At 35.9% G+C, this 14863-nt stretch overlaps 1 protein-coding gene across 12 annotated transcripts in view; it reads right to left on the minus strand.

The window, feature by feature from the left end:
- The window catches only part of LOC124273374 (zinc finger protein rotund-like), a 229285-nt gene that overhangs the window by 66638 nt on the left and 147784 nt on the right, over positions 1-14863 (minus strand). For all 12 annotated transcript variants that reach the window (XM_046708615.1, XM_046708614.1, XM_046708616.1 and 9 more), the window contains one exon: positions 12941-12985. In XM_046708615.1, the coding sequence (XP_046564571.1) occupies positions 12941-12985 (45 nt within the window). The remainder of the gene's footprint in view (positions 1-12940; positions 12986-14863) is intronic.

Genomic DNA, 14863 nt, shown 5'->3' on the forward strand with positions numbered 1-14863 from the left:
GGAGATACCACACACGATTGTTAATTGTGTCACCTTTGACTGCTAGGTAGCTTCAACAGTTGGGTCACAGAAGTGAAGTGGAACGTCATAACAAATATCATGTCATATTAAAGGTCAGGTCTGCACAGTAGCATGTACGTTTATCTCGAAATCTATAGCCTGATAACCTTCACACCCATCTGTATCTGGAAGCAGTTACAAAAATCCATGATCCATATTGTTTGAACAAGATCAGAATCAGTATGTTTGTGGTAGGAGGTGAGAAAGTAGATCACCGATCTGGCTCAGTAATGGCCTGTTGCATGTCATCGTAACCTGACACTGCTCGTTCTCTCAGTAAGTAGTTCGTTGGGCCACATTGATTATTGATAGGCTGCTTTGATATTGCTGACTGGCATAAAACAATAAACAACAAACAAACAAACATTATCAGGATACAACCAATGGCTCGTTATGGAAATTCTTCATCCACACTTTGGCAGAAATGGAGAGTTGATGGAAATAACACATTACTGTATATGATCTGACGCACGGTGTTCAGCTGAAGGTATAATGAAAGGTTATATATTCCATATTACTGTTGCAGTTGTGTTAGTTCTACACACTTCACGTTTATTATCACACTCACATTAAGCTTTTGATGAAAGGATATTAATTTGTTTGTTATTGATTACGATATGGGCTTGGGATGAAATATGCAGAAATCGTTTGTACCATAGAAGTGAAATAAGGGGACAACAAGACCCACAATGTGGACTGTGGAATAGAATATAGGACAATAGAAGCCTTCGATTTCATGCAAAGTTCAAAAAGCCTTTATGATCAAAATTCAAGTATTGTGTATAAAGATATCAAGAAAAACTGCTCAAAATAAACACATTTATAAGATATAATTGGTTTAACAATCTATTTCTGTTGTAATATTGCCTTACTATTTAACATAATATAATTCATATAAATAATAAATTTTAATAACAAATTAATGGATAAAGGTTAATAGTTTAATATCAATATAACTTTGAAATCAATATTAATTAATGCTAGGATCTACAGGAAACAGTCATGATTGTGATTGTCTTATATTGGATCAGACACTACATAGCACTTATTCTGCAATCCAAACAATGAACGCTATACCAAAGTATTGTTAATGGTACCATAGAGTCTGTTATAAACGTGTTCAGAGTTTGTTATTAATGTTTGTAGTTTTTTATAATCATAAGAGTTTTTTATAACAATGTTTAGAATGCTTTAGAACTAATTTTCAAATATAATTTTCAGGTTTGTTTCATAAAGGTAAACTGTAAATTCCATATCAAACTTCATTTTATGCCATAAGTTTCATGTCATAAGAAGATCAATAACCTCATTCGAAACAGAACCTATTTTTAGTCACTGTTCCAAACAAGCATAGATACCATTACGATCTCAGCTTAGCACAATAATCATTTTGGAAGGCACACAATAAAAAAGCTCGCATATTGGCAGCTTTGCAGTAAAATATCAAAGCAAAACCAAGTCTCTGTTAAATTTTCTTCTCCCACAGTTTAACAAATTTTTCAAACAAAAAATAATCGATAATAATTGTACCTTTAAATTTCAAGCTTGACTATCAAGGCCACATTCCACCATGTATCCTCACTATAACATCATACCCCTCACTATAACGAGGTTGAGCACAGGGTAATGAACATATATTGACAATATGGGAAACTTCCATATACAAATAGCTACACTGTTTGATCCAGGATGGAGTCCAGTGTTTACTGGAATGCTGCAAATCATATACAAGTTTGCTGCGCTATAACGAGGACAGGCAGGATACCGCTACTAGGTCACAGTGACCTGAAAAGCATGTGGATCTAGTGTTACTTGGCTTTCCTTAACGTCATGAATCATTCTTAGAGGCATGCAGCATTCCACGACGTTCCCATGTTGAAAGAGCTAGATTCTAACTTAAAATGAATGAAAATTTATTCTAAAAATTCTTTAACTCATTTAACAAGGAAAACAGCCATCATGAACCTAATACTTCGTTTTGAAAGCGTCCAAAAAGTAGAGCAGTAGAAATGTTTGTGCTTCGGGATTCTCTGCATCCAGATCGTCAACAGTATAAATTTCCTAATTATGATAGAATCATGAACCCTATCAATGGCAAGAATGTAGTATCCAGCAAAGATCATAGATTAAGTGAGAAATCTGAAACCTGATTTGGATAAAATGCTTCCATATGTCTTCACTTTTCCATCCATAAAGAAAAGCAATTGTTTTATATATAACTAGAACTAGAATGGAACATGTGTAGCAACTGTTACCATGCAGAGTATATGAGAATATATGATGATCCTCATCTCTCACAAGCACCCTCACAGCAAAACCTGCATCATCAGCCAATGTTCAAAGGATCGAGTCAGTGACAAGCGTCACATGTCTATTTAAGTGTTCAAAAAAGTATTATCTCAAGTCACAACATTTGACCCTTTTAGAAGCTCTATATTGAAGTGTTAACGAAATCATAATGGCACTCCGAGTAATGATTCCACATATCTCATTTAATGACTGAAGGTATCTATATCAGATCAAAATCAGATGTCATGACGCCATTTCATTCTTGATGTCATGTGATAGTGTAAAGAGGAACATCATGTTTTTATTATTTTTTAGAATAAAATCTTAAAGAAATAATATTCTCAAGTGTGAGGTTTAATGCTAATTTAATCATATCTTTAAGTTTTAAGATTTTAGTTGTGCTGCATAAAAGTTAGTTCAAAGATTGTAAGTTAATTCTTTCACGACATTACAACCATAAAGTGTTTGTCAATAGTTATGCACCCTTTGATATGTAAAATGAACTGTTTCAGTTTAACAGTTTTACATTTAACATCTGTAAATGTCATTGTCACCTAATGATGACACTTGAGCAGAATTATATTCAAATATCATTATAAAACATTTTTGTTAACTCAAAGCAACCAGTAGAACGAAAGAAAATTGTTGAGGATTTAAGACATATACAGTACTGATGCATTTAAACTATTTGTCCTTCCAAATTTATGCTAGTTCACAAATTGACTGCAGAATGGTGAGGGCAAGTGGAAGTCCACTGATGCTAGTCCTTAATGATTAGTAGATTTTGATGGCCATCAGTTTGGACTGATTTTCAATGCTTCAATTTTGCTACAAATTGAAAGTAAACAAAACTGACAGAAACTGTAAACATGGTAAACATTGTGAACAGTTTCGGCCCGACTCAACCAGTTTTGGCCTGTTTCATCCAGCTACAAACTCTGAGGTATAATGGAAACCGATTCCCCACACGGGTACAATGTGTGAAGCCCATTTCTGGTGTCCCCCGCCGTGATATTGCTGGAATATTGCTAAAAGCGGCGTAAAACCAAACTCACTCACTCACTCTAATGGAAACCTGATTTCACTTGTCCTCTGTTTGTAGTCCTCTGGACTAGTTTCTTATCAAAAATACAGTTTTAAGTCCAAGTAAGTTTGGTTCAATACAATTGCCTAATATGTTTAGGGTTGGGACATTTCATCAGGCCTTAGTGTTTAGTCCTATGGTCTAGTCTCTAATAAAAACAAAAGGATTGATAAGCCCTGTTAAGTTTGATTCAATACTATTACCTATATTTTCAGATTTTTAGTGTTGGGATATTTCACTAGTCGTTAGTTTTGTAGTCATTTGGTCTAGTCTCCAATGAAAAGCAAGGATTTAGAAGCCCGGCTAGGTTTGATTCAGTACGATTGCATTATATTTTGAGGATTGCGCCTTAGTTTTGCAGTCCTCTGACCATGTTTAATTCAATAAAATTACCTCCTATTCTGAAGGTTTGGATTCATGACGAGGACAAGGACACTCTCAGAATAGAGGAAAGAAACAACATCCGAAGACACTGAGCGATGGAATGGAACATTGAGGACAGACATGAACAAATATATTGAGAACATGGGGAAGATTAAAAACTTGTAGAAAGGGAAGGAGGGGAAGAAATGCTGATTATAACAGCTTATATAGTAGCTGTATACATAGCCAACAAATCAATTTATCTTCTCGAATTCCAACATGTCATTACAGCATTTGGGTGTTCACAACATCATTTTCTTTATACTGATAATGGTAATAATGACCATATTAACAACAATGACAAGTTATATTGAACACAAAACGTTAAAGATAGTAACTGTTAGTGAGGATACTAGTATCAACTTTTGTCAGCCTTCATGACAAGAAATATCCTCAGTATATTCATGATCCTTATCTATATTTGTTTATTATATTTGCAGACCAACTTACATCTTTTGTGTCTGTCACCTGAACGGCATCCTGCTGAGAAGTGCTACATTACTCTCACTCTTTTCATAATTTAGATTAATGTCATCATAATATTTTTTTAAAAAGTTGCATCTGATGTCATTGGTAGTAAAATCAAAAGTAATTCTAAATTTCATATTTGTTCCCATCTAGACAGCAACTGTAATAATACAAATATACAAATTATATTTTAAAATCATTAAATCATTAGAATCATTCTAATATTTCACATTCTAAGATATACCACTGAATTTGACAACTTCCCATCTCAAGGGATTAACCACAGTGTTATGCACAGTGCTCTATACCACCCCTTCAATTTAACCTATGATTTGTAATATAGATAAAAACCTGAACCCTCATCAGGATATATTGTCCTTCCTTTTATCCTGAACATGAAATCAGTAAACTAGGTAATTTTTCTTGATTTTAATCAAAACTCAATAAATCTGCAACTTCAATGTTAAACTGACATGCCATTAAATCATTTCAAGATATTTGTTTCAATTCTATACCTTTCCCAGTATTTTAGAACAATGTTTTATTAAGATATGATCCTAAGACAGAGCAACGTTTTGTTCAGAAGCGATCCTAAAACAGAGGTACAAGGAACTTCATGTAAAGACATCCTTCTGCAGTATCTTAAATTAAAACTCCAAGCAGCTGATAGAACAAAAAGGGTGAGCATCGCCTGTTCAGGGTTCATGCAGCTGGTGCATGTTGCAGTGAGCTTCAACAAATTGCATCAACATGACAATGCATCACTCAGCGTTTCTCAATATATCTCTCAATAAATTTGATAGTAGAGACAGTCCAGTGGCATCCTTCAGGATGAGACCTCACTCTAGATTTGAAACAAGAGACCTCCTGAATTTGAAATTTAACTCTTGTGTTTTAAGCATGTGTTTATTGTATGTTATCCCTCGGTACAGCCTTTACACCATCTGTAACTCCCACGCTAATTCTTGGGGGTTGAGATTTTATTGAACAAAATGTGTCCCAGAAATATTAGTCTGTCTCACAGTCCCTGAACCACATTATTTTCCCTGCTGCCTAGCCGTCCTAGTCTGTCTCACAGTCCCTGAACCACATTATTTTCCCTGCTGCCTAGCCATCCTAGTCTGTCTCACAGTCCCTGAACCACATTATTTTCCCTGCTGCCTAGCCATCCTAGTCTGTCTCACAGTCCCTGAACCACATTATTTTCCCTGCTGCCTAGCCGTCCTAGTCTGTCTCACAGTCCCTGAACCACATTATTTTCCCTGCTGCCTAGCCGTCCCTTAAGCCCTCAATGAAGCAAGTCTAGATTTCCCCAGGTTCCCTGAATCTCCCAACTCACTCGGGCTCCTTCTCAATTTAAATGGGTTTATTTGTTACTATCAACATTATATATATTCAGCAACTAAGCATTAGTATACAGAAATATCTGAAAAATACTGTTGCAAAGAAAATATCTGCAAAAAAACTATAGTTTTGCAAGGGGTGTTTCTTATACAAATATCAGATTTGTAAAAGTTCTAGTTAAAAAAATATATCTGGGTTGCAGTTGTAGCTATAGATTATCTAGATTATATTAAGTAAACAAGCTTCACCTACCCCTGCCAGTATCACATGGTCAGTCACCTATTGCCTTGTTATTATTGAATAATTAAAAACCTTCATTTAAGAAAAATTCAAATGTTTTCAATTCTTTTTTCAATAAATTATACAACCTGAAAACAAGCTTCACCCACCCCTGCTAGTATCACATGGTCAGTCAGCTGTATATACCCTTGTACTTTTAGCCTTGTTATAATTGTATAATTAAACACTGTCATTTAAGAAAAATTCAAATGTTTCAATTCTTTTTTTCAATAAATTACAAAACCTGACTTGTTATGTTGAATGTAGCATTAAAACTTCATGTTTTTCTGAAATTTACCATTCCAAGCTGTGCATGAGAAACAAAGGCTTTGACAAACAAAAGGGTAGACTAGTAAGTGAAGTATGACCAAGAGCTATATTCTGTTCAAGTCAAGTAAAAAAATCAATGACTTGTCAGCAAAAAAATACTTAAACCACATGTAAAAATCTTTATGAACCAGGGCACAGAGTCTTCGGTTTGTGGTTTACAACAAAGTCATTTCTAATGATTAATTTTCTAATGATTAATTTGTTAAATCTATAAACAGTTTGGGAGAAAAAAAATCAACATAACTTGATAACAATGTAAGGATTGTTACACATATAATTTTCTTGCAACAATTTCATGCAATATCACACTGTATCATGGAATACAATTCTGAGGACATTTCTCCTCTTGCAGTTGATAAATGTCAATATTTACACAGTTTTATCTTTTAGGTCTGACTACAGGTATGATATCTTCTTGTTTCATTGTTGAACTGCTGTAACTTTGTGAAAAGAAAACCATTTTTGGTGTTCAGTTGAAAATGTGTTTTTAAAGCCTTTTTTGTATTTCCATTCAGTTATTTTTTTTCATTATTTTTAGAGTAAAATCATGTTTGCCTACTGCATAGTAATTAACAAAGCACTCAGCAATCTGTAAATAATTGAGTCTGGAACTGACGATCCTGAGATTGACATCATGAGCATCGATCTGTGCAACCAAGATATGATGACATACGTCAACATGTCAGTGAGGCTGATGGCCAGTTGCTGAAGACCAGCCCGGAACTTGACAGGTTCAACTGGTTTAGAAACTCTTACAAGGGGGGGTGGGGTAGCCTAGTGGTTAAAGTGTTCGCTCGTCACACTGAAGACCTAGGTTCAATTCCCCATATTGGAACAATGTATGTAGCCCATTTCTGGTGTCTCACACCGTGATATTGCTGGAATATCGCTAAAAGCAGCGTAAAACTAAACTTACTCACTCACTAGAAACTCTTACAGGAACATGTATATTTGGTCAGGCCTAAATACTGATTGTTTTCACTGAACCACTTAGGCGAAGAAGTTCCTTTGGTGCACACCGGGTAGATTTATTTGTATCTACACAACATTTCACTCCAGTCAGACAGCATCATGTGGAAGTCAATAGCAGTTTGAAAGAGTGCAAGCCCCATTTTTACCATCCCACAGACACAATAAATGATTAATGGATATATCTCCTGGAGCATATAAGAACATGATCAGCTCTGAACACTTTGTACTCTGAATAGAATTGAAGAACAAGGAGGATGAAGCTGTCAAATAGTAAACAGGATGCATCAAGTCTGTGTACTCTGCAAACTAAGGATTACATAAACATCATAATCAAGGAGAATATGAACATCTAACTATTGAAAATGTCGGTTTACGCTCAGATGTTTCTGACAAGAGATTTATCAGATATGGAAACTGCAGTATATCTGAAGTATTATTTTTCACATAAAGAGAAGGTTTTATGCATAAATCTACTGATTCTTTCCAATAAGTGTCAAATTTGTTCTCAGTCATGAATTAACAAGTGACTAGTTTGATGATTTAACCAAATGAGAATTATATGTCACATGTCACAAAATATTACAATGTTTTTACTTCAACAGAGTGAGTAAGTGAGTGAGATTTTAAGTTAAGGGGAAGTGCTGCAGGTTGTAGATATTCACCACTGTAGGAAAAAGTAGAACGAGGGACCCATGATCTGTAGAGTGGGCACAGATAGGGACCAGGGGTTCCATGATCTGTAGAGTGGGAACAGATAGGGACCAGGGACCCATGATCTGTAGAGTAGGGACAGATAGGGACCAGGGCCCAATGATCTGTAGAGTGGGCACAGATAGGGACCAGGGACCCATGATCTGTAGAGTGGGCACAGATAGGGACCAGGGACCCATGATCTGTAGAGTGGGCACAGGTAGGGACCAGGGACCCATGATCTGTAGAGTGGGCACAGATAGGGACCAGGGGTTCCATGATCTGTAGAGCGGGAACAGATAGGGACCAGGGACCCATGATCTGTAGAGTGGGCACAGATAGGGACCAGGGACCCATGATCTGTAGAGTGGGCACAGATAGGGACCAGGGACCCATGATCTGTAGAGTGGGCACAGATAGGGACCAGGGACCCATGATCTGTAGAGTGGGCACAGATAGGGACCAGGGGCCCATGATCTGTAGAGTGGGCACGGAAAGGGACCAGGGACCCATGATCTGTAGAGTGGGCACAGATAGGGACCAGGGCCAAATGATCTGTAGAGTGGGCACAGATAGGGACCAGGGACCAATGATCTGTAGAGTGGGCACAGATAGGGACCAGGGCCCAATGATCTGTAGAGTGGGCACAGATAGGGACCAGGGCCCAATGATCTGTAGAGTGGGCACAGATAGGGACCAGGGACCCATGATCTGTAGAGTGGGCACAGATAAGGACCAGGGACCCGTGATCTGTAGAGTGGGCACAGATAGGGACCAGGGGCCCATGATCTGTAGAGTGGGCACAGATAGGGACCAGGGGCCCATGAACAAATGTCCCGACCACAACTGGGTCACCTGTATCCCTACATCAACAGGAAGCTGCAAGGTATAATAACCATCATACAGGTGAATATACTGGTTTACATCTACAAAGTAAGGAGACCAATAGTAGTATCATCTTCAGAAAACAATTATGTTATAGCTGACGCTTTAAACTGAGCCACATCATGAACACGTGATGCAGACATGGATGAGAAATGGTACAGTGTGTGGGTTCATTTTCACTTTGATGACACAAAGGTGAAAAGACAAAATGTCGCTCGTGTGGATAATACGATTGAAAACGGGTACACAAGTCTGGGTCCTGGGTCAGGTTCTGGGGCATGTATTCAAGTCTGAGTTTTTGTCAGGTCCTGGACATCAATTCCCTGTACAACAGTCACCATCATCCTTTTCTCCTATCATCATAAACATGAGTATGGCCATTCTGGGTTTACATGAAAAATGCATGGAAATTTTGAGTTCGCGAGTTGACTTTAAGAGTTTTTAAGATTCGCATTATTTTCACTGTATTTAACAAGCAAGTAAAATGATCCAACAAAATTCTTATACCAAATGCAAACCAGGGTCTAGATTTTCAAAGCGCTAAGAGAGCTTCGAAAATCTAGGCCCAGAAGTATATTTAGTTTAATGAAGTATTTCAATGATCATAACAGTCATCATATTAACTATTGAGATTGCAATCAGACATTATTCACTTCCGTGCCCAAACCAATATCGAACCAGAAGGATTGGCAAAGGACACAATTTTGAAATCTTCAGATCAAGATTTAAATATATGATCAATTTCAGTGATGCATGATTATGTCAGCATACAATCGGGTTGAAGCATTGTTCAAAAGCTGTGACATCAAAAAACACCGTTTGTTTTGTAACAGATGTATAATGTGTAGCGGGAGACTGTGGCCATGCAACAGCTTCAAGGCAGGTATGGATCACAGCTTATTCATCGAACAATATTGGACAAGACAAGACTTTACTCATTCAGATCTGTTAACTTCAGGTTTAATGCAATTTCTGTTCAACAATAAAGAAGCAATGTTCCCATTTACAGACAAATCTGTATTTCTCTGAAGAAACTCACTATTCTGATGAAATTTAATCCTAATAACACTCATCTCTCATATTTAAATTACTTATTTTATTCTTATCAATTTGAAATTTGAAAGGAAATTTTAATTACCTATGTTCCAATTCTCACACCAATAAAAAGAAGAATAAACCTTATCTGATTATTACAACATTATTATTCCTGTATGAAATTGTAGTAAATGGTTGACAGTGTTGACATTTTTAATTCAATTTGACAAGATGATTAGAAATGAGCAACACTTTCAAAAGGATAGAAAATAGATGTGACTTTACTTTTGTCATCATTTGCATTATTATGGCATCAAGCTACCATAATCTGTTTTGAGGGGCAGCTCATCAAATAGTGTTGTCAAATCAGCAGTTAGAATATATTTCAAGTAACCTATACCCAAGTCATAAAATGTGATCAAAGGGATTGGCTGGTCTGACTCAGTGAGTGACGAGCAAGTTTAGTTTTATGCCACTTTTAGCAATATTCCAGCAATATCACAGCGGTGGAAACCAGAAATAGGCTGAACACATTGTACCCATGTGGGGAATAAAACCCGGGTCTTTTCGGCTTGATGAGTGAACGCTTTAACCACTGGGCTACCCCACTGCTCCCTGACTTAGTGACATGGTAGACTGTCATCAAATCCACAAACTGTCTAAAAATATATATAAATGATAGAAACAAATAGTTCCATTTATCCTGGAAAGGAGTACTCGTGAGATTGTAAAATCTAGAATTGCTTCATTTAGGGCTTCTCATTGCAGAAAGAGCAGGCAGAAGGAAAGATGATATGGTTCAGGACTGTAAGACAGACCACCATCTGATGACATGTTTCGCATAATAATCACTGGTTGTCTGGTAAAGATTTAATTAATTACCAACCACTGTTATACAACAGTAAATGACCAACAGCATTGTTAAACAGAAAACATCTAGTTGAACTTCAAATCAGTGCTCTGTGTGTAGAGTTGTACGTGTACAGTTGTACTAAAAGACCAAGTGTGAAATGTGGCTTCCTTTCGCTGATGAGCCTGGCGTCAGTACATGCCACAGATCCTTCCCCACATCCATGTGATGTATGCACCAGCCCAAGTTCACAAGATTAAGAAGAGCTCTCTCTCCTTGCAAATTCACCCATAACCTTGAACTTTTTAATTCCATACATTAATTTTGATTCATGAATTCTTTAATACATTTTCTTTATGCTTACCCATGTGTTCAGCTGCACCATGAGCCCAAACATCATCAAAGTATTTAACATGTGAACTTTATATGCTTTGGAGGGAAGATTGAAGATTATATTCATTGCCCTAATATCTTTAACTCGTTATTCTAAATTGCTGCTATTTTAGTTAAACAAACATTCAGTAAGGGACTCTGTAGGAATTATAATTAGAGCTGATTACTTGCTGCTTGTTAATAAGTCAATATCAGTATAATTATCATGTACTTGTGTAATAATTATCCAGAGACAGGAACAATTTTAACTTCATATTTTCGTGAAAAATGTCCACATGGAAATCTGGGTGTTTTTTCATTCTCTTTCCAACCAGAGGTTTTAACCAGATATTTTCAGAAATAAACTGAAGATTCATTTTACATAAAACAGAAACTAAATAAATTCTGCTTCAAGACAGGGTATAAGGTGGCAGAAGAAAGTGGCAATACTAGTGCTAAGGTCTCTTTCTGATACAAGGCTTATCTGAAATTCAATATGGCCAATGGTAATGTGTTTAGCGACAAAATGTTTTTAATTTTCTTTTAACCTATTTTTGCCCAATCATACTGTTTTGACGTCATCAGTCTAAATCAACAAGACATGTTGATGGAAGGATCTAGATATTGTCATTTTCACCCATCTGATACCAAATCAGTATATTAGCACTTGAGACTGACCATATCATGTAGAAGCAACATGCAACATCTATAGAACCTTGAGTCAACCATCAACTCATCAACTACACTACAAACATGTCCCCAATTTCTCAAACAAGTTTAAGTCTGAGTTTTGACTTAAGTTAGAGTTTTTATTCAAATTTGAGAAAACGCAGGAAAATGCATCTCCCAAAATGATATTTAACTCAAACATAGCAGTGAGTAAGTTTAGTTTTACACCATACTCAGCAATATTCCAGCTATATGGCAGCAGTCTGTAAATAATCCAGTCTGGAACAGATAATCCAGAGATCAACAGCATGAGCATTAATCTATGAAATTGGGATACAATGAAGTGTGTCAATTTGTGTGTGATTTTCTGTAATTTTCAGATGTTCCTTCTGACAGTCACTGGCCAGAAGTCTATACTTGTCAGAGCTGACTAAAACTGATTTAGTTGTCAGATTGTTCTCTCAGCACATTGTGAGTCATCATCAATCAATGAAAGGTGTTCATGACATCAATCATTAGTTTGTATACTCCAAACACAATTATTTACACCCTGCTATTACATGTTGCTGATTCAGATCAAACAAGGTAACAAGGGGCCAACATGTTGTTACCTGCCAACAGATAAATACAATCCCAAAATGATGGGATTTGATGATGATGATGATATTGAAAAACAAATAATTTCAATTCGGTGGCTTGTAGATGTCGTGAGATATTATCAACCCATGTTTTATAACCACCATGGCCATTCATCATGAACTGCCTTGACTTGTCACTGTTAATTTTAAGAAATACCAAATTCCCTCCCAGATCCACATTAAGAAAAAGACTGGATAAAATCCTCATAATTTATTTATCATACTCAAGAGAAAGCAATTTGTTTAAGACAGATATCTCTAATTATGTTTGTAGTCATTGTTCCAGATTCTCCACAGGACATGTCCACTTTGGAAGATGGACTCCATAGAGATGGACTATCTGAAGATACCATATTCCTCCTCTGGGATCAGTGACAGCTCATTTTTTTAGTACAGACTAGGACACTGGATCTTTCATTTCATAACATTTTCTCTGACAATGATGCATCATGACTTGTTTTCCAGTTAGTATTCCTTGCACAATGTGTATGTGTGTCAAAAAACAGCATGTTTACAGAATAGCAAGGCAAATGAATAAAATATTCATCTTACTGTGGTCCGTAGGGGCATGGTTGCTTGTTTTCCACTTGTAGTAATCTGAAATTATATAAAATAGACAATTTCTTTAAAAAATCATGGATCATTGTTTCACCCATATGATACTTGTGTCCAGTAGAAATAAACAAAATGAACAAAAATGAAGAACTCTAAGATATCACTGAAAAACACAATATTTGTAATCCAATTTGCATGTTCAGTGAAAAAGACATGTTAGATAATCCAGGATGTTTGTTCTGGTTTTTAATAATAGTCTCATTTTTCATTTCTTCCTTATTTAAACAAACATTACTTCTGTGAAATATATATTGTCAGTGCGAAGAAAAAAATGAAAAACATGACATTTTCCTGATCAGGAAAAATGTAATTCTGAATTATTCCTGTTAAGTCATGGAATAGTTAAACATTAGGTACTCAGTTACATTCATTCTATGAAGAAATGTGGAAATATTGAAGAATTAGTCATGGACAGATCAAGCTATATGACTACCTAAAACAAGGGTGTATCTACTTCTAAGTTTCAAAGCTGTGCCTATATAGACAGCTAGTCAATCAGCACCTCAACTTTCTTTGCAAAAAATGTTTATAAATATTTGCCTCCGCAGAATGAAGGATAAAAGGTAGGTTCATCCAACCATTCACCACTGAGGTAAAAGGTCAGAAGAGAAAGCTTTCATCTTGTGACCTACATCTGCAGGCATCGAAAGATTGCACATTCAATTAAACGCAGTACATCTGTGCAGTTGCATGGATGCACAAATCCACGTTCCCTGATTATCTACACAGGCGAACCACCAGGGATATACCACACAGATTCCATGCTTGTATCTGCTGAAGAAAATCTTGCTTGTGATGTGCACAAAAACCATCTCAAGTCATCCAGCAATCCGAACTGAGGCTTGATCAAAGAGCCATTTTATCCATGGAATATATTGACATATTTCTATTCCATTGTATAAAATAAAGAAATAAAAATTTGCAGTATTATAGAACAAAGCTGTTTGATGTCAAGCTGAACTATTATTTTATAAGGTGAAGACAATATATTTGTTATGATGCATATCAAAACAAAGTGAGCTTTACGAATTGAAGTCAAATTTATCATATTTATTCCTCATAACAACTAACACACTGATACACTATATTTTCCTTATGAATACATTAACAAATATCATCACAACAAAATGCGTCAAATACTTTGAATATGATGATGGTTTAACTCAAAACATTAAGTAAGAAAATGAACTGCATTGTCCATTACCAAAGCAAATATTCACACAAATACCACATTCTTGTGTGTTAGAAATATATTATATTCAAATTGACCTATTGATATTTCATAATTTTTTAGATGTTTGACTCATTTTGACTTTTTCTACTTAAAAACATTTTACCAGAATCATCTTCCAATCTGTTTAAGTCAAGTATACAAACTGCTCAAATTTCTTTTAATTTGATCTGTTAGATATTTATGATACATCAGGCAAAACCATGACCTCAAAGGCAGGTGCAGTATGGGTTAATTTCAGTACAGAAACACATGATGCATTATTTGCCAGAGGGAATGAAATAGAAGACAAAAAGGTACCTAATGACAAGTATTCATCATCTAAATGAAGTTATTCAAAGGATGACTGATTCATTTTTTGACTGTTAAATAATGGGAAACTATAAGAATCAAGGTCCTTACCATGAACAGTGTAAAACATTTTGACATTCTATTTGTCAGGAAATGTCTGCCAACTCATTAACATTACGTCATATCCTTTCTGCTGAAGACCAATACTGGTTCAACAGTTTCACATTTCCAGGCCCTTTATTAACTCAAATATATAGGATCTATTGACAGTTATACCTTGTCACAAGTTGGTATTATTGGTAAATATTGACAATAATCCTTTGTCACAAGTTGGTATT

Source organism: Haliotis rubra, unplaced genomic scaffold (assembly GCF_003918875.1).
Source record: "Haliotis rubra isolate DU_JTF1 unplaced genomic scaffold, ASM391887v1 Scf18, whole genome shotgun sequence".
Taxonomy (NCBI): Eukaryota; Metazoa; Mollusca; class Gastropoda; order Lepetellida; family Haliotidae; genus Haliotis; species Haliotis rubra.